This window comes from Oncorhynchus kisutch, linkage group LG30, assembly GCF_002021735.2.
Source record: "Oncorhynchus kisutch isolate 150728-3 linkage group LG30, Okis_V2, whole genome shotgun sequence".
Lineage (NCBI taxonomy): Eukaryota > Metazoa > Chordata > Actinopteri > Salmoniformes > Salmonidae > Oncorhynchus > Oncorhynchus kisutch.
The window spans coordinates 36,936,863-36,962,631 of NC_034203.2; the positions used below are offsets into that span (position 1 = coordinate 36,936,863).

Sequence of the window (25,769 nt, forward strand, 5' to 3'; positions counted from 1 at the left end):
GTCTGAGTGTTGGACTGTGCCCCTGGTTATCCGTCGATTAAAATGTAATACAAATTGTGGGATATGAAGTGGTGTTGTTAGCACCCCCTATCTTCTGGGAGTGTAATGTGTTATTGGCCCCGTACACTGGGCTGGCATCCCAGGTCAGGGACAGGATGTTGGTGGAACAGGACACCATGCCCCCCAGGTCGATGTGTGGACACAGTGCTGAGCAGTCCAGAGACAACAGATGTACTAGAGTATACAGTTGCTAACTCAAATCCAACAAGTGGGAATGTAATGAAGAATGGAAACTCGGACCCCCAGAACTTAATTATTGCGTTAATGCATCAGATCCTCCATCAGGTTCAGGGGAAAGATGTATGAGAAAAGATACAAACCAGACTATCAAAGTCTCCACCCCACTAAATGGATGGGCTAAATGTCCCCTCCCCTTCTGAAATTCGAAAGATGTGAACACTTGTGAAATTGTGATTTGTCCAAATGATCAGTGACGGAAGAAATCTTCACAGCGGAACAAAGTCCCTGGTTAATCGTCTCATCCCACAGTCTGTAGAGAGATGCTGCGATATCGTTCTATGTTACGTGCGTCTGTTCATGAGAGATTATGAAGGATGTAATCGAGTTCTAGATCTACAAGATATTCCTCACAGAGAGATCAGACAGACTCTGTCTCTTCTCACCTGTTCTGAGTTCAACGTCAGGGCTGGGGTCGCTATAGCAGCCCCTGTCCATGCTAACCACGGTGACAGCGTAGGTCTCGGCGCAGTGCAGGTCGGTGAAGGAACAGTCGGTGGAGTTGGAGCTGCAGGTGTGGGTGTGTCCGTCGTCACCTGTGGCTGTTGCTAGGTACATGTCCGCCCTGGCAACGGCCGTCCAGGAGACAGTGCCCATGTTGCCATCACACTGCAGAGACGTTGTGACATTGGTGGGGGGACAGGCACCTGTAGGGAGAGAGAAAGAGAGAGAGGGAGGGTGATGGAGAAAGAGAGAGACAGAGAGAAGGGAGAGACAGAGAAAAGGAGAGAGTATTATTTGTATTTTTGACAACGTTTACTTTTACTTCATCACATTTCTGAAGACAGTGATATACTTTTTACTCCATACATTTTCCCAAACACCCATTGTTCCTGTTCCCAAGAAAGCTAAGGTAACTGAGCTAAACGACTACCGCTCCGTAGCACTCACTTCCGTCATCATGAAGTGCTTTGAGAGACTAGTCAAGGACCATATCACCTCCACCCTACCTGACACCCTAGACCCACTCCAATTTGCTTACCGCCCAAATAGGTCCACAGACGATGCAATCTCAACCACACTTTACACTCCCCTAACCCATCTGGACAAGAGGAATACCTATGTGAGAATGCTGTTCATTGACTACGGCTCAGCATTTAACACCATAGTACCCTCCAAACTGGTCATCAAGCTCGAGACCCTGGGTCTTGACCCCGCCCTGTGCAACTGGGTACTGGACTTCCTGACGGGCCGCCCCCAGGTGGTGAGGGTAGGTAACAACATGTCCACCCCGCTGATCCTCAACACTGGGGCCCCACAAGGGTGCGTTCTGAGCCCTCTCCTGTACTCCCTGTTCACCCACGACTGCGTGGCCACGCACGCCTCCAACTCAATCATCAAGTTTGTGGACGACACAACAGTGGTAGGCTTGATTACCAACAAAGAGGGATGGGGATTGTTGTAAAATATATCACTAGCCACTTTAAACAATGCTACTTAATATAATGTTTACATACCCTACATTATTAATCTCATATGTCTACTTATATACTGTACTCTATATCATCTACTGCATCTTTATGTAATACATGTATCACTAGCCACTTTGAACTATGCCACTTTGTTTACATACTCATCTCATATGTATATACTGTACTCGATACCATCTACTGCATCTTGCCTATGCCGCTCTGTACCACCACTCATTCATATATCTTTATGTACCTATTCTTTATCCCTTTACACTTGTGTGTATAAGGTAGTAGTTTTGGAATTGTTAGTTAGATTACTCGTTGGTTATTACTGCATTGTTGGAACCAGAAGCACAAGCATTTCGCTACACTCGCATTAACATCTGCTAACCTTGTGTATATGACAAATAACATTTGATTTGATTTGATTTACATGTTGACAGGAAATGTTAAAATTCACAGACTTATAAAGATAACATCTCTGATCATCCCTACTGCCCCTGATCTGGCAGAATCACTGAACACAAATGCATTGTATGTAAATTATGTCTGAGTGTTGGACTGTGCCCCTGGTTATCCGTCAATAAAAATGTAATACAACTTGTGGGATATGAAGTGGTGTTGTTAGCACCCCCTATCTTCTGGGAGTGTAATGTGTTATTGGCCCCGTACACTGGGCTGGCATCCCAGGTCAGGGACAGGATGTTGGTGGAACAGGACACCATGCCCCCCAGGTCGATGGGTGGACACAGTGCTGAGCAGTCCAGAGACAACAGATGTACTAGAGTATACAGTTGCTAACTCAAGTCCAACAAGTGGGAATGTAATGAAGAATGGAAACTCGGACCCCCAGAACTTAATTATTGCGTTCATGCATCACATCCTCCATCAGGTTCAGGGGAAAGATGTATGAGAAAAGATACAAACCAGACTATCAAAGTCTCCACCCCACTAAATGGATGGGCTAAATGTCCCCTCCCCTTCTGAAATTCGAAAGATGTGAACACTTGTGAAATTGTGATTTGTCCAAATGATCAGTGACGGAAGAAATCTTCACAGCGGAACAAAGTCCCTGGTTAATCGTCTCATCCCACAGTCTGTTGAGAGATGCTGCGATATGTTACGTGCGTCTGTTCATGAGAGATTATGAAGGATGTAATCGAGTTCTAGATCTAAAGATATTCATCACAGAGAGATCAGACTCTGTCTCTTCTCACCTGTTCTGAGTTCAACGTCAGGGCTGGGGTCGCTATAGCAGCCCCTGTCCATGGTAACCACGGTGACAGCGTAGGTCTCGGCGCAGTGCAGGTCGGTGAAGGAACAGTCGGTGGAGTTGGAGCTGCAGGTGTGGGTGTGTCCGTCGTCACCTGTGGCTGTTGCTAGGTACATGTCCGCCCTGGCAACGGCCGTCCAGGAGACAGTGCCCATGTTGCCATCACACTGCAGAGACGTTGTGACATTGGTGGGGGGACAGGCACCTGTAGGGAGAGAGAAAGAGAGAGAGGCAGGGTGATGGAGAAAGAGAGAGACAGAGAGAAGGGAGAGACAGAGAAAAGGAGAGAGTATTATTTGTATTTTTGACAACGTTTACTTTTACTTCATCACATTTCTGAAGACAGTGATATACTTTTTACTCCATACATTTTCCCAAACACCCATTGTTCCTGTTCCCAAGAAAGCTAAGGTAACTGAGCTAAACGACTACCGCTCCGTAGCACTCACTTCCGTCATCATGAAGTGCTTTGAGAGACTAGTCAAGGACCATATCACCTCCACCCTACCTGACACCCTAGACCCACTCCAATTTGCTTACCGCCCAAATAGGTCCACAGACGATGCAATCTCAACCACACTTTACACTCCCCTAACCCATCTGGACAAGAGGAATACCTATGTGAGAATGCTGTTCATTGACTACGGCTCAGCATTTAACACCATAGTACCCTCCAAACTGGTCATCAAGCTCGAGACCCTGGGTCTTGACCCCGCCCTGTGCAACTGGGTACTGGACTTCCTGACGGGCCGCCCCCAGGTGGTGAGGGTAGGTAACAACATGTCCACCCCGCTGATCCTCAACACTGGGGCCCCACAAGGGTGCGTTCTGAGCCCTCTCCTGTACTCCCTGTTCACCCACGACTGCGTGGCCACGCACGCCTCCAACTCAATCATCAAGTTTGTGGACGACACAACAGTGGTAGGCTTGATTACCAACAAAGAGGGATGGGGATTGTTGTAAAATATATCACTAGCCACTTTAAACAATGCTACTTAATATAATGTTTACATACCCTACATTATTAATCTCATATGTCTACTTATATACTGTACTCTATATCATCTACTGCATCTTTATGTAATACATGTATCACTAGCCACTTTGAACTATGCCACTTTGTTTACATACTCATCTCATATGTATATACTGTACTCGATACCATCTACTGCATCTTGCCTATGCCGCTCTGTACCACCACTCATTCATATATCTTTATGTACCTATTCTTTATCCCTTTACACTTGTGTGTATAAGGTAGTAGTTTTGGAATTGTTAGTTAGATTACTCGTTGGTTATTACTGCATTGTTGGAACCAGAAGCACAAGCATTTCGCTACACTCGCATTAACATCTGCTAACCTTGTGTATATGACAAATAACATTTGATTTGATTTGATTTACATGTTGACAGGAAATGTTAAAATTCACAGACTTATAAAGATAACATCTCTGATCATCCCTACTGCCCCTGATCTGGCAGAATCACTGAACACAAATGCATTGTATGTAAATTATGTCTGAGTGTTGGACTGTGCCCCTGGTTATCCGTCAATAAAAATGTAATACAACTTGTGGGATATGAAGTGGTGTTGTTAGCACCCCCTATCTTCTGGGAGTGTAATGTGTTATTGGCCCCGTACACTGGGCTGGCATCCCAGGTCAGGGACAGGATGTTGGTGGAACAGGACACCATGCCCCCCAGGTCGATGGGTGGACACAGTGCTGAGCAGTCCAGAGACAACAGATGTACTAGAGTATACAGTTGCTAACTCAAGTCCAACAAGTGGGAATGTAATGAAGAATGGAAACTCGGACCCCCAGAACTTAATTATTGCGTTCATGCATCACATCCTCCATCAGGTTCAGGGGAAAGATGTATGAGAAAAGATACAAACCAGACTATCAAAGTCTCCACCCCACTAAATGGATGGGCTAAATGTCCCCTCCCCTTCTGAAATTCGAAAGATGTGAACACTTGTGAAATTGTGATTTGTCCAAATGATCAGTGACGGAAGAAATCTTCACAGCGGAACAAAGTCCCTGGTTAATCGTCTCATCCCACAGTCTGTTGAGAGATGCTGCGATATGTTACGTGCGTCTGTTCATGAGAGATTATGAAGGATGTAATCGAGTTCTAGATCTAAAGATATTCATCACAGAGAGATCAGACTCTGTCTCTTCTCACCTGTTCTGAGTTCAACGTCAGGGCTGGGGTCGCTATAGCAGCCCCTGTCCATGGTAACCACGGTGACAGCGTAGGTCTCGGCGCAGTGCAGGTCGGTGAAGGAACAGTCGGTGGAGTTGGAGCTGCAGGTGTGGGTGTGTCCGTCGTCACCTGTGGCTGTTGCTAGGTACATGTCCGCCCTGGCAACGGCCGTCCAGGAGACAGTGCCCATGTTGCCATCACACTGCAGAGACGTTGTGACATTGGTGGGGGGACAGGCACCTGTAGGGAGAGAGAAAGAGAGAGAGGCAGGGTGATGGAGAAAGAGAGAGACAGAGAGAAGGGAGAGACAGAGAAAAGGAGAGAGTATTATTTGTATTTTTGACAACGTTTACTTTTACTTCATCACATTTCTGAAGACAGTGATATACTTTTTACTCCATACATTTTCCCAAACACCCATTGTTCCTGTTCCCAAGAAAGCTAAGGTAACTGAGCTAAACGACTACCGCCCCGTAGCACTCACTTCCGTCATCATGAAGTGCTTTGAGAGACTAGTCAAGGACCATATCACCTCCACCCTACCTGACACCCTAGACCCACTCCAATTTGCTTACCGCCCAAATAGGTCCACAGACGATGCAATCTCAACCACACTTTACACTCCCCTAACCCATCTGGACAAGAGGAATACCTATGTGAGAATGCTGTTCATTGACTACGGCTCAGCATTTAACACCATAGTACCCTCCAAACTGGTCATCAAGCTCGAGACCCTGGGTCTTGACCCCGCCCTGTGCAACTGGGTACTGGACTTCCTGACGGGCCGCCCCCAGGTGGTGAGGGTAGGTAACAACATGTCCACCCCGCTGATCCTCAACACTGGGGCCCCACAAGGGTGCGTTCTGAGCCCTCTCCTGTACTCCCTGTTCACCCACGACTGCGTGGCCACGCACGCCTCCAACTCAATCATCAAGTTTGTGGACGACACAACAGTGGTAGGCTTGATTACCAACAACGAGGGATGGGGATTGTTGTAAAATATATCACTAGCCACTTTAAACAATGCTACTTAATATAATGTTTACATACCCTACATTATTAATCTCATATGTCTACTTATATACTGTACTCTATATCATCTACTGCATCTTTATGTAATACATGTATCACTAGCCACTTTGAACTATGCCACTTTGTTTACATACTCATCTCATATGTATATACTGTACTCGATACCATCTACTGCATCTTGCCTATGCCGCTCTGTACCACCACTCATTCATATATCTTTATGTACCTATTCTTTATCCCTTTACACTTGTGTGTATAAGGTAGTAGTTTTGGAATTGTTAGTTAGATTACTCGTTGGTTATTACTGCATTGTTGGAACCAGAAGCACAAGCATTTCGCTACACTCGCATTAACATCTGCTAACCTTGTGTATATGACAAATAACATTTGATTTGATTTGATTTACATGTTGACAGGAAATGTTAAAATTCACAGACTTATAAAGATAACATCTCTGATCATCCCTACTGCCCCTGATCTGGCAGAATCACTGAACACAAATGCATTGTATGTAAATTATGTCTGAGTGTTGGACTGTGCCCCTGGTTATCCGTCAATAAAAATGTAATACAACTTGTGGGATATGAAGTGGTGTTGTTAGCACCCCCTATCTTCTGGGAGTGTAATGTGTTATTGGCCCCGTACACTGGGCTGGCATCCCAGGTCAGGGACAGGATGTTGGTGGAACAGGACACCATGCCCCCCAGGTCGATGGGTGGACACAGTGCTGAGCAGTCCAGAGACAACAGATGTACTAGAGTATACAGTTGCTAACTCAAGTCCAACAAGTGGGAATGTAATGAAGAATGGAAACTCGGACCCCCAGAACTTAATTATTGCGTTAATGCATCAGATCCTCCATCAGGTTCAGGGGAAAGATGTATGAGAAAAGATACAAACCAGACTATCAAAGTCTCCACCCCACTAAATGGATGGGCTAAATGTCCCCTCCCCTTCTGAAATTCGAAAGATGTGAACACTTGTGAAATTGTGATTTGTCCAAATGATCAGTGACGGAAGAAATCTTCACAGCGGAACAAAGTCCCTGGTTAATCGTCTCATCCCACAGTCTGTTGAGAGATGCTGCGATATGTTACGTGCGTCTGTTCATGAGAGATTATGAAGGATGTAATCGAGTTCTAGATCTAAAGATATTCATCACAGAGAGATCAGACTCTGTCTCTTCTCACCTGTTCTGAGTTCAACGTCAGGGCTGGGGTCGCTATAGCAGCCCCTGTCCATGGTAACCACGGTGACAGCGTAGGTCTCGGCGCAGTGCAGGTCGGTGAAGGAACAGTCGGTGGAGTTGGAGCTGCAGGTGTGGGTGTGTCCGTCGTCACCTGTGGCTGTTGCTAGGTACATGTCCGCCCTGGCAACGGCCGTCCAGGAGACAGTGCCCATGTTGCCATCACACTGCAGAGACGTTGTGACATTGGTGGGGGGACAGGCACCTGTAGGGAGAGAGAAAGAGAGAGAGGCAGGGTGATGGAGAAAGAGAGAGACAGAGAGAAGGGAGAGACAGAGAAAAGGAGAGAGTATTATTTGTATTTTTGACAACGTTTACTTTTACTTCATCACATTTCTGAAGACAGTGATATACTTTTTACTCCATACATTTTCCCAAACACCCATTGTTCCTGTTCCCAAGAAAGCTAAGGTAACTGAGCTAAACGACTACCGCCCCGTAGCACTCACTTCCGTCATCATGAAGTGCTTTGAGAGACTAGTCAAGGACCATATCACCTCCACCCTACCTGACACCCTAGACCCACTCCAATTTGCTTACCGCCCAAATAGGTCCACAGACGATGCAATCTCAACCACACTTTACACTGCCCTAACCCATCTGGAGAAGAGGAATACCTATGTGAGAATGCTGTTCATCAAATCAAATCAAATCTGATTTGTCACATACACATCCGGAGGCAGCCGGAGGCAGCTTTTAACACCATAGCATTTAACACCATAGTACCCTCCAAACTCGTTATCAAGCTCGAGACCCTGGGTCTCGACCCCGCCCTGTGCAACTGGGTACTGGACTTCCTGACGGGCCGCCCCCAGGTGGTGAGGGTAGGTAACAACATCTCCACCCCGCTGATCCTCAACACTGGGGCCCCACAAGGGTGCGTTCTGAGCCCTCTCCTGTACTCCCTGTTCACCCACGACTGCGTGGCCACGCACGCCTCCAACTCAATCATCAAGTTTGCGGACGACACAACAGTGGTAGGCTTGATTACCAACAACGAGGGATGGGGATTGTTGTAAAATATATCACTAGCCACTTTAAACAATGCTACTTAATATAATGTTTACATACCCTACATTATTCATCTCATATGTCTACTTATATACTGTACTCTATATCATCTACTGCATCTTTATGTAATACATGTATCACTAGCCACTTTGAACTATGCCACTTTGTTTACATACTCATCTCATATGTATATACTGTACTCGATACCATCTACTGCATCTTGCCTATGCCGCTCTGTACCACCACTCATTCATATATCTTTATGTACATATTCTTTATCCCTTTACACTTGTGTGTATAAGGTAGTAGTTTTGGAATTGTTAGTTAGATTACTCGTTGGTTATTACTGCATTGTTGGAACCAGAAGCACAAGCATTTCGCTACACTCGCATTAACATCTGCTAACCTTGTGTATTTGACAAATCAAATTCGATTTGATTTGATTTGATTTACATGTTGACAGGAAAATGTTCAAATTCACAGACTTATAAAGATAACATCTCTGATCATCCCTACTGCCCCTGATCTGGCAGAATCACTGAACACAAATGCTTTGTATGTAAATTATGTCTGAGTGTTGGACTGTGCCCCTGGTTATCCGTCAATAAAAATGTAATACAAATTATTGGATATGAAGTGGTGTTGTTAGCACCCCCTATCTTCTGGGAGTGTAAGGTGTTATTGGCCCCGTACACTGGACTGGCATCCCAGGTCAGGGACAGGATGTTGGTGGAACAGGACACCATGCCTCCCAGGTCGATGGGTGGACACAGTGCTGAGCAGTCCAGCGACAACAGATGTACTAGAGTATACAGTTGCTAACTCAAGTCCAACAAGTGGGAATGTAATGAAGAATGGAATCTCGGACCCCCAGAACTTAATTATTGCGTTAATGCGTCAGATCCTCCATCAGGTTCAAGGGAAAGATGTATGATAAAAGATACAAACCAGACTATCAAAGTCTCCACCCCACTAAATGGATGGGCTAAATGTCCCCTCCCCTTCTGAAATTCGAAAGATGTGAACACTTGTGAAATCGTGACTTGTCCAAATGATCAGTGGCGGAAGAAATCTTCACAGCGGAACAAAGTCCCTGGTTAATCGTCTCATCCCACAGTCTGTTGAGAGATGCTGCGATATCGTTCTATGTTACGTGCGTCTGTTCATGAGAGATTATGAAGGATGTAATCGAGTTCTAGATCTACAAGATATTCCTCACAGAGAGATCAGACAGACTCTGTCTCTTCTCACCTGTTCTGAGTTCAACGTCAGGGCTGGGGTCGCTATAGCAGCCCCTGTCCATGCTAACCACGGTGACAGCGTAGGTCTCGGCGCAGTGCAGGTCGGTGAAGGAACAGTCGGTGGAGTTGGAGCTGCAGGTGTGGGTGTGTCCGTCGTCACCTGTGGCTGTTGCTAGGTACATGTCCGCCCTGGCAACGGCCGTCCAGGAGACAGTGCCCATGTTGCCATCACACTGCAGAAACGTTGTGACATTGGTGGGGGGACAGGCACCTGTAGGGAGAGAGAAAGAGAGAGAGGGAGGGTGATGGAGAAAGAGAGAGACAGAGAGAAGGGAGAGACAGAGAAAAGGAGAGAGTATTATTTGTATTTTTGACAACGTTTACTTTTACTTCATCACATTTCTAAAGACAGTGATGTACTTTTTACTCCATACATTTTCCCAAACACCCATTGTTCCTGTTCCCAAGAAAGCTAAGGTAACTGAGCTAAACGACTACCGCCCCGTAGCACTCACTTCCGTCATCATGAAGTGCTTTGAGAGACTAGTCAAGGACCATATCACCTCCACCCTACCTGACACCCTAGACCCACTCCAAATTTCTTACCGCCCAAATAGGTCCACAGACGATGCAATCTCAACCACACTTTACACTGCCCTAACCCATCTGGAGAAGAGGAATACCTATGTGAGAATGCTGTTCATCAAATTAAATCAAATCTCATTTGTCACATACACATCCGGAGGCAGCCGGAGGCAGCTTTTAACACCATAGCATTTAACACCATAGTACCCTCCAAACTCGTTATCAAGCTCGAGACCCTGGGTCTCGACCCCGCCCTGTGCAACTGGGTACTGGACTTCCTGACGGGCCGCCCCCAGGTGGTGAGGGTAGGTAACAACATCTCCACCCCGCTGATCCTCAACACTGGGGCCCCACAAGGGTGCGTTCTGAGCCCTCTCCTGTACTCCCTGTTCACCCACGACTGCGTGGCCACGCACGCCTCCAACTCAATCATCAAGTTAGCGGACGACACAACAGTGGTAGGCTTGATTACCAACAACGAGGAGACGGCCTACAGGGAGGAGGTGAGAGCCCTCGGAGTGTGGTGTCAGGAAAATAACCTCACACTCAACGTCAACAAAACTAAGGAGATGATTGTGGACTTCAGGAAACAGCAGAGGGAACACCCCCCTATCCACATCGATGGAACAGTAGTGGAGAGGGTAGTACGTTTTAAGTTCCTCGGCGTACACATCACAGACAAACTGAATTGGTCCACCCACACAGACAGCATCGTGAAGAAGGCGCAGCAGCGCCTCTTCAACCTCAGGAGGCTGAAGAAATTTGGCTTGTCATCAAAAGCACTCACAAACTTCTACAGATGCACAATCGAGAGCATCCTGTCGGGCTGTATCACCGCCTGGTACGGCAACTGCTCTGCCCACAACTGTAAGGCTCTCCAGAGGGTAGTGAGGTCTGCACAACGCATCACCGGGGGCAAACTACCTGCCCTCCAGGACACCTACACCACCCGATGTCACAGGAAGGCCATAAAGATCATCAAGGACAACAACCACCCGAGCCACTGCCTGTTCACCCCGCTATCATCCAGAAGGCGAGATCAGTACAGGTGCATCAAAGCTGGGACCGAGAGACTGAAAAACAGCTTCTATCTCAAGGCCATCAGACTGTTAAACAGCCACCACTAACATTGAGTGGCTGCTGCCAACACACTGACTCAACTCCAACCACTTTAATAATGGGAATTGATGTAAAATATATCACTAGCCACTTTAAACAATGCTACTTAATATAATGTTTACATACCCTACATTATTCATCTCATATGTCTACTTATATACTGTACTCTATATCATCTACTGCATCTTTATGTAATACATGTATCACTAGCCACTTTGAACTATGCCACTTTGTTTACATACTCATCTCATATGTATATACTGTACTCGATACCATCTACTGCATCTTGCCTATGCCGCTCTGTACCACCACTCATTCATATATCTTTATGTACATATTCTTTATCCCTTTACACTTGTGTGTATAAGGTAGTAGTTTTGGAATTGTTAGTTAGATTACTCGTTGGTTATTACTGCATTGTTGGAACCAGAAGCACAAGCATTTCGCTACACTCGCATTAACATCTGCTAACCTTGTGTATATGACAAATAACATTTGATTTGATTTGATTTACATGTTGACAGGAAATGTTAAAATTCACAGACTTATAAAGATAACATCTCTGATCATCCCTACTGCCCCTGATCTGGCAGAATCACTGAACACAAATGCATTGTATGTAAATTATGTCTGAGTGTTGGACTGTGCCCCTGGTTATCCGTCAATAAAAATGTAATACAAATTGTGGGATATGAAGTGGTGTTGTTAGCACCCCCTATCTTCTGGGAGTGTAATGTGTTATTGGCCCCGTACACTGGGCTGGCATCCCAGGTCAGGGACAGGATGTTGATGGAACAGGACACCATGCCCCCCAGGTCGATGGGTGGACACAGTGCTGAGCAGTCCAGAGACAACAGATGTACTAGAGTATACATTTGCTAACTCAAGTCCAACAAGTGGGAATGTAATGAAGAATGGAAACTCGGACCCCCAGAACTTAATTATTGCGTTCATGCATCAGATCCTCCATCAGGTTCAGGGGAAAGATGTATGAGAAAAGATACAAACCAGACTATCAAAGTCTCCACCCCACTAAATGGATGGGCTAAATGTCCCCTCCCCTTCTGAAATTCGAAAGATGTGAACACTTGTGAAATTGTGATTTGTCCAAATGATCAGTGACGGAAGAAATCTTCACAGCGGAACAAAGTCCCTGGTTAATCGTCTCATCCCACAGTCTGTTGAGAGATGCTGCGATATCGTTCTATGTTACGTGCGTCTGTTCATGAGAGATTATGAAGGATGTAATCGAGTTCTAGATCTACAAGATATTCATCACAGAGAGATCAGACAGACTCTGTCTCTTCTCACCTGTTCTGAGTTCAACGTCAGGGCTGGGGTCGCTATAGCAGCCCCTGTCCATGGTAACCACGGTGACAGCGTAGGTCTCGGCGCAGTGCAGGTCGGTGAAGGAACAGTCGGTGGAGTTGGAGCTGCAGGTGTGGGTGTGTCCGTCGTCACCTGTGGCTGTTGCTAGGTACATGTCCGCCCTGGCAACGGCCGTCCAGGAGACAGTGCCCATGTTGCCATCACACTGCAGAGACGTTGTGACATTGGTGGGGGGACAGGCACCTGTAGGGAGAGAGAAAGAGAGAGAGAGAGGGTGATGGAGAAAGAGAGAGACAGAGAGAAGGGAGAGACAGAGAAAAGGAGAGAGTATCATTTATATTTTTGACAACGTTTACTTTTACTTCATCACATTTCTAAAGACAGTGATGTACTTTTACTCCATACATTTTCCCAAACACCCATTGTTCCTGTTCCCAAGAAAGCTAAGGTAACTGAGCTAAATGACTACCGCCCCGTAGCACTCACTTCCGTCATCATGAAGTGCTTTGAGAGACTAGTCAAGGACCATATCACCTCCACCCTACCTGACACCCTAGAGCCACTCCAATTTGCTTACCGCCCAAATAGGTCCACAGACGATGCAATCTCAACCACACTTTACACTGCCCTAACCCATCTGGACAAGAGGAATACCTACGTGAGAATGCTGTTCATTGACTACGGCTCAGCATTTAACACCATAGTACCCTCCAAACTCGTCATCAAGCTCGAGACCCTGGGTCTTGACCCCGCCCTGTGCAACTGGGTACTGGACTTCCTGACGGGCCGCCCCCAGGTGGTGAGGGTAGGTAACAACATCTCCACCCCGCTGATCCTCAACACTGGGGCTCCACAAGGGTGCGTTCTGAGCCCTCTCCTGTACTCCCTGTTCACCCACGACTGCGTGGCCACGCACGCCTCCAACTCAATCATCAAGTTTGCGGACGACACAACAGTGGTAGGCTTGATTACCAACAACGAGGAGACGGCCTACAGGGAGGAGGTGAGGGCCCTCGGAGTGTGGTGTCAGGAAAATAACCTCACACTCAACGTCAACAAAACTAAGGAGATGATTGTGGACTTCAGGAAACAGCAGAGGGAACACCCCCCTATCCACATCGATGGAACAGTAGTGGAGAGGGTAGTAAGTTTTAAGTTCCTCGGCGTACACATCACAGACAAACTGAATTGGTCCACCCACACAGACAGCATCGTGAAGAAGGCGCAGCAGCGCCTCTTCAACCTCAGGAGGCTGAAGAAATTCGGCTTGTCATCAAAAGCACTCACAAACTTCTACAGATGCACAATCGAGAGCATCCTGTCGGGCTGTATCACCGCCTGGTACGGCAACTGCTCTGCCCACAACTGTAAGGCTCTCCAGAGGGTAGTGAGGTCTGCACAACGCATCACCGGGGGCAAACTACCTGCCCTCCAGGACACCTACACCACCCGATGTCACAGGAAGGCCATAAAGATCATCAAGGACAACAACCACCCGAGCCACTGCCTGTTCACCCCGCTATCATCCAGAAGGCGAGATCAGTACAGGTGCATCAAAGCTGGGACCGAGAGACTGAAAAACAGCTTCTATCTCAAGGCCATCAGACTGTTAAACAGCCACCACTAACATTGAGTGGCTGCTGCCAACACACTGACTCAACTCCAGCCACTTTAATAATGGGAATTGATGTAAAATATATCACTAGCCACTTTAAACAATGCTACTTAATATAATGTTTACATACCCTACATTATTCATCTCATATGTCTACTTATATACTGTACTCTATATCATCTACTGCATCTTTATGTAATACATGTATCACTAGCCACTTTGAACTATGCCACTTTGTTTACATACTCATCTCATATGTATATACTGTACTCGATACCATCTACTGCATCTTGCCTATGCCGCTCTGTACCACCACTCATTCATATATCTTTATGTACATATTCTTTATCCCTTTACACTTGTGTGTATAAGGTAGTAGTTTTGGAATTGTTAGTTAGATTACTCGTTGGTTATTACTGCATTGTTGGAACCAGAAGCACAAGCATTTCGCTACACTCGCATTAACATCTGCTAACCTTGTGTATATGACAAATAACATTTGATTTGATTTGATTTACATGTTGACAGGAAATGTTAAAATTCACAGACTTATAAAGATAACATCTCTGATCATCCCTACTGCCCCTGATCTGGCAGAATCACTGAACACAAATGCATTGTATGTAAATTATGTCTGAGTGTTGGACTGTGCCCCTGGTTATCCGTCAATAAAAATGTAATACAAATTGTGGGATATGAAGTGGTGTTGTTAGCACCCCCTATCTTCTGGGAGTGTAATGTGTTATTGGCCCCGTACACTGGGCTGGCATCCCAGGTCAGGGACAGGATGTTGGTGGAACAGGACACCATGCCCCCCAGGTCGATGGGTGGACACAGTGCTGAGCAGTCCAGAGACAACAGATGTACTAGAGTATACAGTTGCTAACTCAAGTCCAACAAGTGGGAATGTAATGAAGAATGGAAACTCGGACCCCCAGAACTTAATTATTGCGTTCATGCATCACATCCTCCATCAGGTTCAGGGGAAAGATGTATGAGAAAAGATACAAACCAGACTATCAAAGTCTCCGCCCCACTAAATGGATGGGCTAAATGTCCCCTCCCCTTCTGAAATTCGAAAGATTTGAACACTTGTGAAATCGTGATTTGTCCAAATGATCAGTGGCGGAAGAAATCTTCACAGCGGAACAAAGTCCCTGGTTAATCTTCTCATCCCACAGTCTGTTGAGAGATGCTGCGATATCGTTCTATGTTACGTGCGTCTGTTCATGAGAGATTATGAAGGATGTAATCGAGTTCTAGATCTACAAGATATTCATCACAGAGAGATCAGACTCTGTCTCTTCTCACCTGTTCTGAGTTCAACGTCAGGGCTTGGGTCGCTATAGCAGCCCCTGTCCATGGTAACCACGGTGACAGCGTAGGTCTCGGCGCAGTGCAGGTCGGTGAAGGAACAGTCGGTGGAGTTGGAACTGCAGGTGTGGGTGTGTCCATCGTCACCTGTGGCTGTTGCTAGGTACATGTCCGCCCTGGCAACGGCCGTCCAGGAGACAGTGCCCATGTTGCCATCACACTGCAGAGACGTTGTGACATTGGTGGGGGGACAGGCACCTGTAGGGAGAGAGAAAGAGAGAGAGGGAGGGTGATGGAGAAAGAGAGAGACAGAGAGAAGGGAGAGACAGAGAAAAGGAGAGAGTATTATTTGTATTTTTGACAACGTTTACTTTTACTTCATCACATTTCTAAAGACAGTGATGTACTTTTACTCCAGACATTTTCCCAAACACCCATTATTCCTGTTCCCAAGAAAGCTAAGGTAACTGAGCTAAACGACTACCGCCCCGTAGCACTCACTTCCGTCATCATGAAGTGCTTTGAGAGACTAGTCAAGGACCATATCACCTCCACCCTACCTGACACCCTAGACCCACTCCAATTTTCTTACCGCCTAAATAGGTCCACAGACGATGCAATCTCAACCACACTTTACACTGCCCTAACCCATCTGGACAAGAGGAATACCTATGTGAGAATGCTGTTCATCAAATCAAATCAAATCAAATGTTATTTGTCACATACACATCCGGAGGCAGCCGGAGGCAGCTTTTAACACCATAGCATTTAACACCATAGTACCCTCCAAACTCGTCATCAAGCTCGAGACCCTGGGTCTCGACCCCGCCCTGTGCAACTGGGTACTGGACTTCCTGACGGGCCGCCCCCAGGTGGTGAGGGTAGGTAACAACATCTCCACCCCACTGATCCTCAACACTGGGGCCCCACAAGGGTGCGTTCTGAGCCCTCTCCTGTACTCCCTGTTCACCCACGACTGCGTGGCCACGCACGCCTCCAACTCAATCATCAAGTTTGCGGACGACACAACAGTGGTAGGCTTGATTACCAACAACGAGGAGACGGCCTACAGGGAGGAGGTGAGGGCCCTCGGAGTGTGGTGTCAGGAAAATAACCTCACACTCAACGTCAACAAAACTAAGGAGATGATTGTGGACTTCAGGAAACAGCAGAGGGAACACCCCCCTATCCACATCGATGGAACAGTAGTGGAGAGGGTAGTAAGTTTTAAGTTCCTCGGCGTGCACATCACAGACAAACTGAATTGGTCCACCCACACAGACAGCATCGTGAAGAAGGCGCGGCAGCGCCTCTTCAACCTCAGGAGGCTGAAGAAATTCGGCTTGTCATCAAAAGCACTCACAAACTTCTACAGATGCACAATCGAGAGCATCCTGTCGGGCTGTATCACCGCCTGGTACGGCAACTGCTCCGCCCACAACTGTAAGGCTCTCCAGAGGGTAGTGAGGTCTGCACAACGCATCACCGGGGGCAAACTACCTGCCCTCCAGGACACCTACACCACCCGATGTCACAGGAAGGCCATAAAGATCATCAAGGACAACAACCACCCGAGCCACTGCCTGTTCACCCCGCTATCATCCAGAAGGCGAGATCAGTACAGGTGCATCAAAGCTGGGACCGAGAGACTGAAAAACAGCTTCTATCTCAAGGCCATCAGACTGTTAAACAGCCACCACTAACATTGAGTGGCTGCTGCCAACACACTGACTCAACTCCAGCCACTTTAATAATGGGAATTGATGTAAAATATATCACTAGCCACTTTAAACAATGCTACTTAATATAATGTTTACATACCCTACATTATTCATCTCATATGTCTACTTATATACTGTACTCTATATCATCTACTGCATCTTTATGTAATACATGTATCACTAGCCACTTTGAACTATGCCACTTTGTTTACATACTCATCTCATATGTATATACTGTACTCGATACCATCTACTGCATCTTGCCTATGCCGCTCTGTACCACCACTCATTCATATATCTTTATGTACATATTCTTTATCCCTTTACACTTGTGTGTATAAGGTAGTAGTTTTGGAATTGTTAGTTAGATTACTCGTTGGTTATTGCTGCATTGTTGGAACCAGAAGCACAAGCATTTTGCTCAACTCGCATTAACATCTGCTAACCATGTGTATGTGACAAATCAAATTCGATTTGATTTGATTTGATTTACATGTTGACAGTAACATTTTCAAATTCACAGACTTATAAAGATAACATCTCTGATCATCCCTACTGCCCCTGATCTGGCAGAATCACTGAACACAAATGCTTTGTATGTAAATTATGTCTGAGTGTTGGACTGTGCCCCTGGTTATCCGTCAATAAAAATGTAATACAAATTGTGGGATATGAAGTGGTGTTGTTAGCACCCCCTATCTTCAAGGAGTGTAAGGTGTTATTGGCCCCGGACACTGGGCTGGCATCCCATGTCAGGGACAGGATGTTGGTGGAACAGGACACCATGCCCCCCAGGTCGATTGGGTGGACACAGTGCTGAGCAGTCCAGAGACAACAGATGTACTAGAGTATACAGTTGCTAACTCAAGTCCAACAAGTGGGAATGTAATGAAGAATGGAATCTCGGACCCCCAGAACTTAATTATTGCGTTAATGCGTCAGATCCTCCATCAGGTTCAGGGGAAAGATGTATGAGAAAAGATACAAACCAGACTATCAAAGTCTCCGCCCCACTAAATGGATGGGCTAAATGTCCCCTCCCCTTCTGAAATTCGAAAGATTTGAACACTTGTGAAATCGTGATTTGTCCAAATGATCAGTGGCGGAAGAAATCTTCACAGCGGAACAAAGTCCCTGGTTAATCTTCTCATCCCACAGTCTGTTGAGAGATGCTGCGATATCGTTCTATGTTACGTGCGTCTGTTCATGAGAGATTATGAAGGATGTAATCGAGTTCTAGATCTACAAGATATTCATCACAGAGAGATCAGACTCTGTCTCTTCTCACCTGTTCTGAGTTCAACGTCAGGGCTTGGGTCGCTATAGCAGCCCCTGTCCATGGTAACCACGGTGACAGCGTAGGTCTCGGCGCAGTGCAGGTCGGTGAAGGAACAGTCGGTGGAGTTGGAACTGCAGGTGTGGGTGTGTCCATCGTCACCTGTGGCTGTTGCTAGGTACATGTCCGCCCTGGCAACGGCCGTCCAGGAGACAGTGCCCATGTTGCCATCACACTGCAGAGACGTTGTGACATTGGTGGGGGGACAGGCACCTGTAGGGAGAGAGAAAGAGAGAGAGGGAGGGTGATGGAGAAAGAGAGAGACAGAGAGAAGGGAGAGACAGAGAAAAGGAGAGAGTATTATTTGTATTTTTGACAACGTTTACTTTTACTTCATCACATTTCTAAAGACAGTGATGTACTTTTTACTCCAGACATTTTCCCAAACACCCATTATTCCTGTTCCCAAGAAAGCTAAGGTAACTGAGCTAAACGACTACCGCCCCGTAGCACTCACTTCCGTCATCATGAAGTGCTTTGAGAGACTAGTCAAGGACCATATCACCTCCACCCTACCTGACACCCTAGACCCACTCCAATTTTCTTACCGCCTAAATAGGTCCACAGACGATGCAATCTCAACCACACTTTACACTGCCCTAACCCATCTGGACAAGAGGAATACCTATGTGAGAATGCTGTTCATCAAATCAAATCAAATCAAATGTTATTTGTCACATACACATCCGGAGGTAGCCGGAGGCAGCTTTTAACACCATAGCATTTAACACCATAGTACCCTCCAAACTCGTCATCAAGCTCGAGACCCTGGGTCTCGACCCCGCCCTGTGCAACTGGGTACTGGACTTCCTGACGGGCCGCCCCCAGGTGGTGAGGGTAGGTAACAACATCTCCACCCCACTGATCCTCAACACTGGGGCCCCACAAGGGTGCGTTCTGAGCCCTCTCCTGTACTCCCTGTTCACCCACGACTGCGTGGCCACGCACGCCTCCAACTCAATCATCAAGTTTGCGGACGACACAACAGTGGTAGGCTTGATTACCAACAACGAGGAGACGGCCTACAGGGAGGAGGTGAGGGCCCTCGGAGTGTGGTGTCAGGAAAATAACCTCACACTCAACGTCAACAAAACTAAGGAGATGATTGTGGACTTCAGGAAACAGCAGAGGGAACACCCCCCTATCCACATCGATGGAACAGTAGTGGAGAGGGTAGTAAGTTTTAAGTTCCTCGGCGTGCACATCACAGACAAACTGAATTGGTCCACCCACACAGACAGCATCGTGAAGAAGGCGCAGCAGCGCCTCTTCAACCTCAGGAGGCTGAAGAAATTCGGCTTGTCACCAAAAGCACTCACAAACTTCTACAGATGCACAATCGAGAGCATCCTGTCGGGCTGTATCACCGCCTGGTACGGCAACTGATCCGTCCACAACTGTAAGGCTCTCCAGAGGGTAGTGAGGTCTGCACAACGCATCACCGGGGGCAAACTACCTGCCCTCCAGGACACCTACACCACCCGATGTCACAGGAAGGCCATAAAGATCATCAAGGACAACAACCACCCGAGCCACTGCCTGTTCACCCCGCTATCATCCAGAAGGCGAGATCAGTACAGGTGCATCAAAGCTGGGACCGAGAGACTGAAAAACAGCTTCTATCTCAAGGCCATCAGACTGTTAAACAGCCACCACTAACATTGAGTGGCTGCTGCCAACACACTGACTCAACTCCAGCCACTTTAATAATGGGAATTGATGTAAAATATATCACTAGCCACTTTAAACAATGCTACTTAATATAATGTTTACATACCCTACATTATTCATCTCATATGTCTACTTATATAATGTACTCTATATCATCTACTGCATCTTTATGTAATACATGTATCACTAGCCACTTTGAACTATGCCACTTTGTTTACATACTCATCTCATATGTATATACTGTACTCGATACCATCTACTGCATCTTGCCTATGCCGCTCTGTACCACCACTCATTTATATATCTTTATGTACATATTCTTTATCCCTTTACACTTGTGTGTATAAGGTAGTAGTTTTGGAATTGTTAGTTAGATTACTCGTTGGTTATTACTGCATTGTTGGAACCAGAAGCACAAGCATTTCGCTACACTCGCATTAACATCTGCTAACCATGTGTATGTGACTAATAACATTTGATTTGATTTGATTTACATGTTGACAGGAAAATGTTCAAATTCACAGACTTATAAAGATAACATCTCTGATCATCCCTACTGCCCCTGATCTGGCAGAATCACTGAACACAAATGCTTTGTATGTAAATTATGTCTGAGTGTTGGACTGTGCCCCTGGTTATCCGTCAATAAAAATGTAATACAAATTGTGGGATATGAAGTGGTGTTGTTAGCACCCCCTATCTTCTGGGAGTGTAAGGTGTTATTGGCCCCGTACACTGGGCTGGCATCCCAGGTCAGGGACAGGATGTTGGTGGAACAGGACACCATGCCCCCCAGGTCGATGGGTGGACACAGTGCTGAGCAGTCCAGCGACAACAGATGTACTAGAGTATACAGTTGCTAACTCAAGTCCAACAAGTGGGAATGTAATGAAGAATGGAATCTCGGACCCCCAGAACTTAATTATTGCGTTAATGCGTCAGATCCTCCATCAGGTTCAGGGGAAAGATGTATGAGAAAAGATACAAACCAGACTATCAAAGTCTCCACCCCACTAAATGGATGGGCTAAATGTCCCGTCCCCTTCTGAAATTCGAAAGATGTGAACACTTGTGAAATTGTGATTTGTCCAAATGATCAGTGGCGGAAGAAATCTTCACAGCGGAACAAAGTCCCTGGTTAATCGTCTCATCCCACAGTCTGTTGAGAGATGCTGCGATATCGTTCTATGTTACGTGCGTCTGTTCATGAGAGATTATGAAGGATGTAATCGAGTTCTAGATCTACAAGATATTCATCACAGAGAGATCAGACAGACTCTGTCTCTTCTCACCTGTTCTGAGTTCAACGTCAGGGCTTGGGTCGCTATAGCAGCCCCTGTCCATGGTAACCACGGTGACAGCGTAGGTCTCGGCGCAGTGCAGGTCGGTGAAGGAACAGTCGGTGGAGTTGGAGCTGCAGGTGTGGGTGTGTCCGTCGTCACCTGTGGCTGTTGCTAGGTACATGTCCGCCCTGGCAACGGCCATCCAGGAGACAGTGCCCATGTTGCCATCACACTGCAGAGACGTTGTGACATTGGTGGGGGGACAGGCACCTGTAGGGAGAGAGAAAGAGAGAGAGGGAGTGTGATGGAGAAAGAGAGAGACAGAGAGAAGGGAGAGACAGAGAAAAAAAGAGAGTATTATTTGTATTTTTGACAACGTTTACTTTTACTTCATCACATTTCTAAAGACAGTGATGTACTTTTTACTCCAGACATTTTCCCAAACACCCATTATTCCTGTTCCCAAGAAAGCTAAGGTAACTGAGCTAAACGACTACCGCCCCGTAGCACTCACTTCCGTCATCATGAAGTGCTTTGAGAGACTAGTCAAGGACTAGTCAAGGACCACCTCCACCCTACCTGACACCCTAGACCCACTCCAATTTTCTTACCGCCCAAATAGGTCCACAGACGATGCAATCTCAACCACACTTTACACTGCCCTAACCCATCTGGACAGGAGGAATACCTATGTGAGAATGCTGTTCATCAAATCAAATCAAATCAAATTTGATTTGTCACATACACATCCGGAGGCAGCCGGAGGCAGCTTTTAACACCATAGCATTTAACACCATAGTACCCTCCAAACTCGTCATCAAGCTCGAGACCCTGGGTCTCGACCCCGCCCTGTGCAACTGGGTACTGGACTTCCTGACGGGCCGCCCCCAGGTGGTGAGGGTAGGTAACAACATCTCCACCCCGCTGATCCTCAACACTGGGGCCCCACAAGGGTGCGTTCTGAGCCCTCTCCTGTACTCCCTGTTCACCCACGACTGCGTGGCCACGCATGCCTCAAACCCAATCATCAAGTTTGCGGACGACACAACAGTGGTAGGCTTGATTACCAACAACGAGGAGACGGCCTACAGGGAGGAGGTGAGGGCCCTCGGAGTGTGGTGTCAGGAAAATAACCTCACACTCAACGTCAACAAAACTAAGGAGATGATTGTGGACTTCAGGAAACAGCAGAGGGAACACCCCCCTATCCACATCGATGGAACAGTAGTGGCGAGGGTAGTAAGTTTTAAGTTCCTCGGCGTACACATCACAGACAAACTGAATTGGTCCACTCACACAGACAGCATCGTGAAGAAGGCGTGAAGAAGGCGATGCCTGTCGTCCTCTGAAGTAGTCCCCACCTAGCCCCCCCCCCCCCCCCCCCCACTCCATCACTTACCAGTATCTACAGTGACCAGTTGGCTCTGGGAGCTGTTGCACTTCGTGTCGGTTGCCATGACGCTGGCGGTGTAGGTTTTGCCGCAGTTTAAGCCCTGTATGAGACAGTTAGGGCCCATGGAGTGGCAGGATCGCACTGTGCCATCTGCGTGCTGTGCCATGGCGATGTAGAACACTGCCCCTTTGCTCACCGTCCAGTTCATAAGGGCAGAGTTGGGGCTGCATTCCACAGAGGCTGACACGTTGGTAGGGGTACAAGGGACTGGGGAAGCGAGGAGGAGAGAGGTTTGAAGTAACGACAAGTAAATGTATATGATGCCATTATTTCTCAACTATGATATTGAAGCTCCAGTCCTCCCTATAAGTGGCTCAACTAGCCGCAGATCCAAATCCCCACCAGACTTGTCAGTCTCTTCTATCCTCTTCCTACACTATAACATAACAATACGCCCATCCTCCAGTACTCACCAGTCTTAGCTGCCTCTCCCAGCTCCTTCTCTGTGGTACAGTCATCATTTGAGGCAGTGATCCACACACTCAGACTCTCTCCACAGGCCACACCAGGCATAGCACAGCTGTTGGTGAAGGAGCTGCAGTTGTAGCTGTCTCCGTTGTTACCCTGAGCCTCCACTGTGTAGGACAGAGCCCCTGCTGTCTTGTCCCAGGTGGTGATCAACACATCAGACCGACACTCTGCATACGTCTTTATATTCTGGGGGATACAAGGGGCTGGGGAGGGAGGGAGGGGGGGGGGGGGGTTAGAGAATTCACTCATGTTGTACACACACAGACATGTAAAATACAAGTACACACACAGACACACACGTTACCTTGCATTACCACAGGTAGCCACTAGGTGGAGAACTCTCTCTTTATGCCCCTCCCCCTACCCCCACCACACCTTCCCTACACCCCTTCCCTTCACTCACAGGTCCGGACGTGCTTCGAGGGACTGGTTTTGCTGTTGCAACTACTGACGGCGTAAACGGTGAACTGGTAGGTGTGTCCGCAGACCGTGTTGGTGAAAAAGCACTCTGTGCCCTTGGTGCGACACACCACCAGCTGTCCGTCTGAAGCCAGAGACGTAGCTACGTAGTAGTTGGTGTTATTGGTGGGAGCCCAGGAGAAGATGATCACATTACTGGAACACTCACGGTACGTTGCCAGCTGGGAGGGAACGCAGGGCACTGGTGGGGGAGAGAGAGAGAGGGTTAAGGGTTAGGGTGGGACAAGGATACATATTAGGGGTTAGGTTGTGACAGGGCTGCAGAGTAAGGGGTTAGGGGTTAGGGTGGGACAGGGCTGCAGAGTAAGGGGTTAGGGTGGGACAGGGGTACAGAGTAAGGGGTTAGGGTGGGACAGGGGTACAGAGTAAGGGGTTAGGGTGGGACAGGGGTACAGAGTAAGGGGTTAGGGTGGGACAGGGGTACAGAGTAAGGGGTTAGGGGTTAGGGTGGGACAGGGGTACAGAGTAAGGGGTTAGGGTGTGACAGGGCTGCAGAGTAAGGGGTTAGGGGTTAGGGTGGAACAGGGGTACAGAGTAAGGGGTTAGGGGTTAGGGTGGGACAGGGGCACAGAGTAAGGGGTTAGGGTTTAGGGTGGAACAGGGGTACAGAGTAAGGGGTTAGGGGTTAGGGTGGAACAGGGGTACAGAGTAAGGGGTTAGGGGTTAGGGTGGGACAGGGGCACAGAGTAAGAGGTTAGGGGTTAGGGTGGGACAGGGGTACAGAGTAAGAGGTTAGGGGTTAGGGGTTAGGGTGGGACAGGGGTACAGAGTAAAGGGTTAGAAGTTAGGGTGGGACAGGGGTACAGAGTAAGGGGCTAAGGGTTAGGGTGGGACAGGGGTACAGAGTAAGAGGTTAGGGGTTAGGGTGGGACAGGGGTACAGAGTAAAGGGTTAGAAGTTAGGGTGGGACAGGGGTACAGAGTAAGGGGCTAAGGGTTAGGGTGGGACAGGGGTACAGAGTAAGAGGTTAGGGGTTAGGGTGGGACAGGGGTACAGAGTAAAGGGTTAGAAGTTAGGGTGGGACAGGGGTACAGAGTAAGGGGTTAGGGGTTAGGGCACATGGTAAAGGGGAGTGAACTGAAAATAGGACTGGAGAAGTAGGGGGGAAGTATAAAGTGCCCTAAAAAAAGAAATGTTGTACACTGTCTGGAAGGGAAACAAACAAGTGAGCTTGCTGTTAATTGGACAGTGAATGTGGAACTGTGAGATATATAACATCATATGAAGTAGAGCCAGTTGGATGGAGGTTCAACTCTAATGTCCCCAAGTCAACCAGAACAATAACGGAGGATCATATTGAAACTTAACCTGAATCACTTTGTCTTTGTCTCTCCTTATCAACACAGGTACAGTAGGTAACGTATTCCTTTGTGAGTTTTCACTCTATACCTCACACATGTCTAGGTGTGTGTAAAACCTTTTCACTTCCTGGTATGACAGACACTATCACTGTCTGACCTTTCATACAACCCCCTCTACTCAATAGAGACTCGTCTAGTCTATAGACCTCTTCAGAACTATATATCTGCTGGGTGTGTACCAGTGATTAGGATGGGTAACAAACAGCAGATATTATGGGAAGGTTCAGGAGAGAGTAGGATTGACTCAGAGGGATCAGTTGTTGGAGACAAATTAAGTGTGTCTGGTAGAATGTGTACTGTATGTGTGTGTG

General features: G+C 47.2%; 1 protein-coding gene across 2 annotated transcripts in view; it reads right to left on the reverse strand.

Annotated features, from left to right (window-relative positions):
- The window catches only part of LOC116358645 (uncharacterized), a 98,116-nt gene extending 76,173 nt beyond the window's left edge, over positions 1-21,943 (reverse strand). For both annotated transcript variants that reach the window (XM_031810762.1, XM_031810761.1), the window contains exons 1-9: positions 21,703-21,943; positions 18,692-18,952; positions 15,680-15,940; positions 12,736-12,996; positions 9,731-9,991; positions 7,413-7,673; positions 5,170-5,430; positions 2,927-3,187; positions 684-944 (exon numbers count right to left, since the gene is read on the reverse strand). In XM_031810762.1, the coding sequence (XP_031666622.1) occupies positions 684-944; positions 2,927-3,187; positions 5,170-5,430; positions 7,413-7,673; positions 9,731-9,991; positions 12,736-12,996; positions 15,680-15,940; positions 18,692-18,952; positions 21,703-21,913 (2,299 nt within the window). In that variant the 5' untranslated portion in view covers positions 21,914-21,943. The remainder of the gene's footprint in view (positions 1-683; positions 945-2,926; positions 3,188-5,169; positions 5,431-7,412; positions 7,674-9,730; positions 9,992-12,735; positions 12,997-15,679; positions 15,941-18,691; positions 18,953-21,702) is intronic.
- Positions 21,944-25,769: the final 3,826 nt, after the last annotated feature.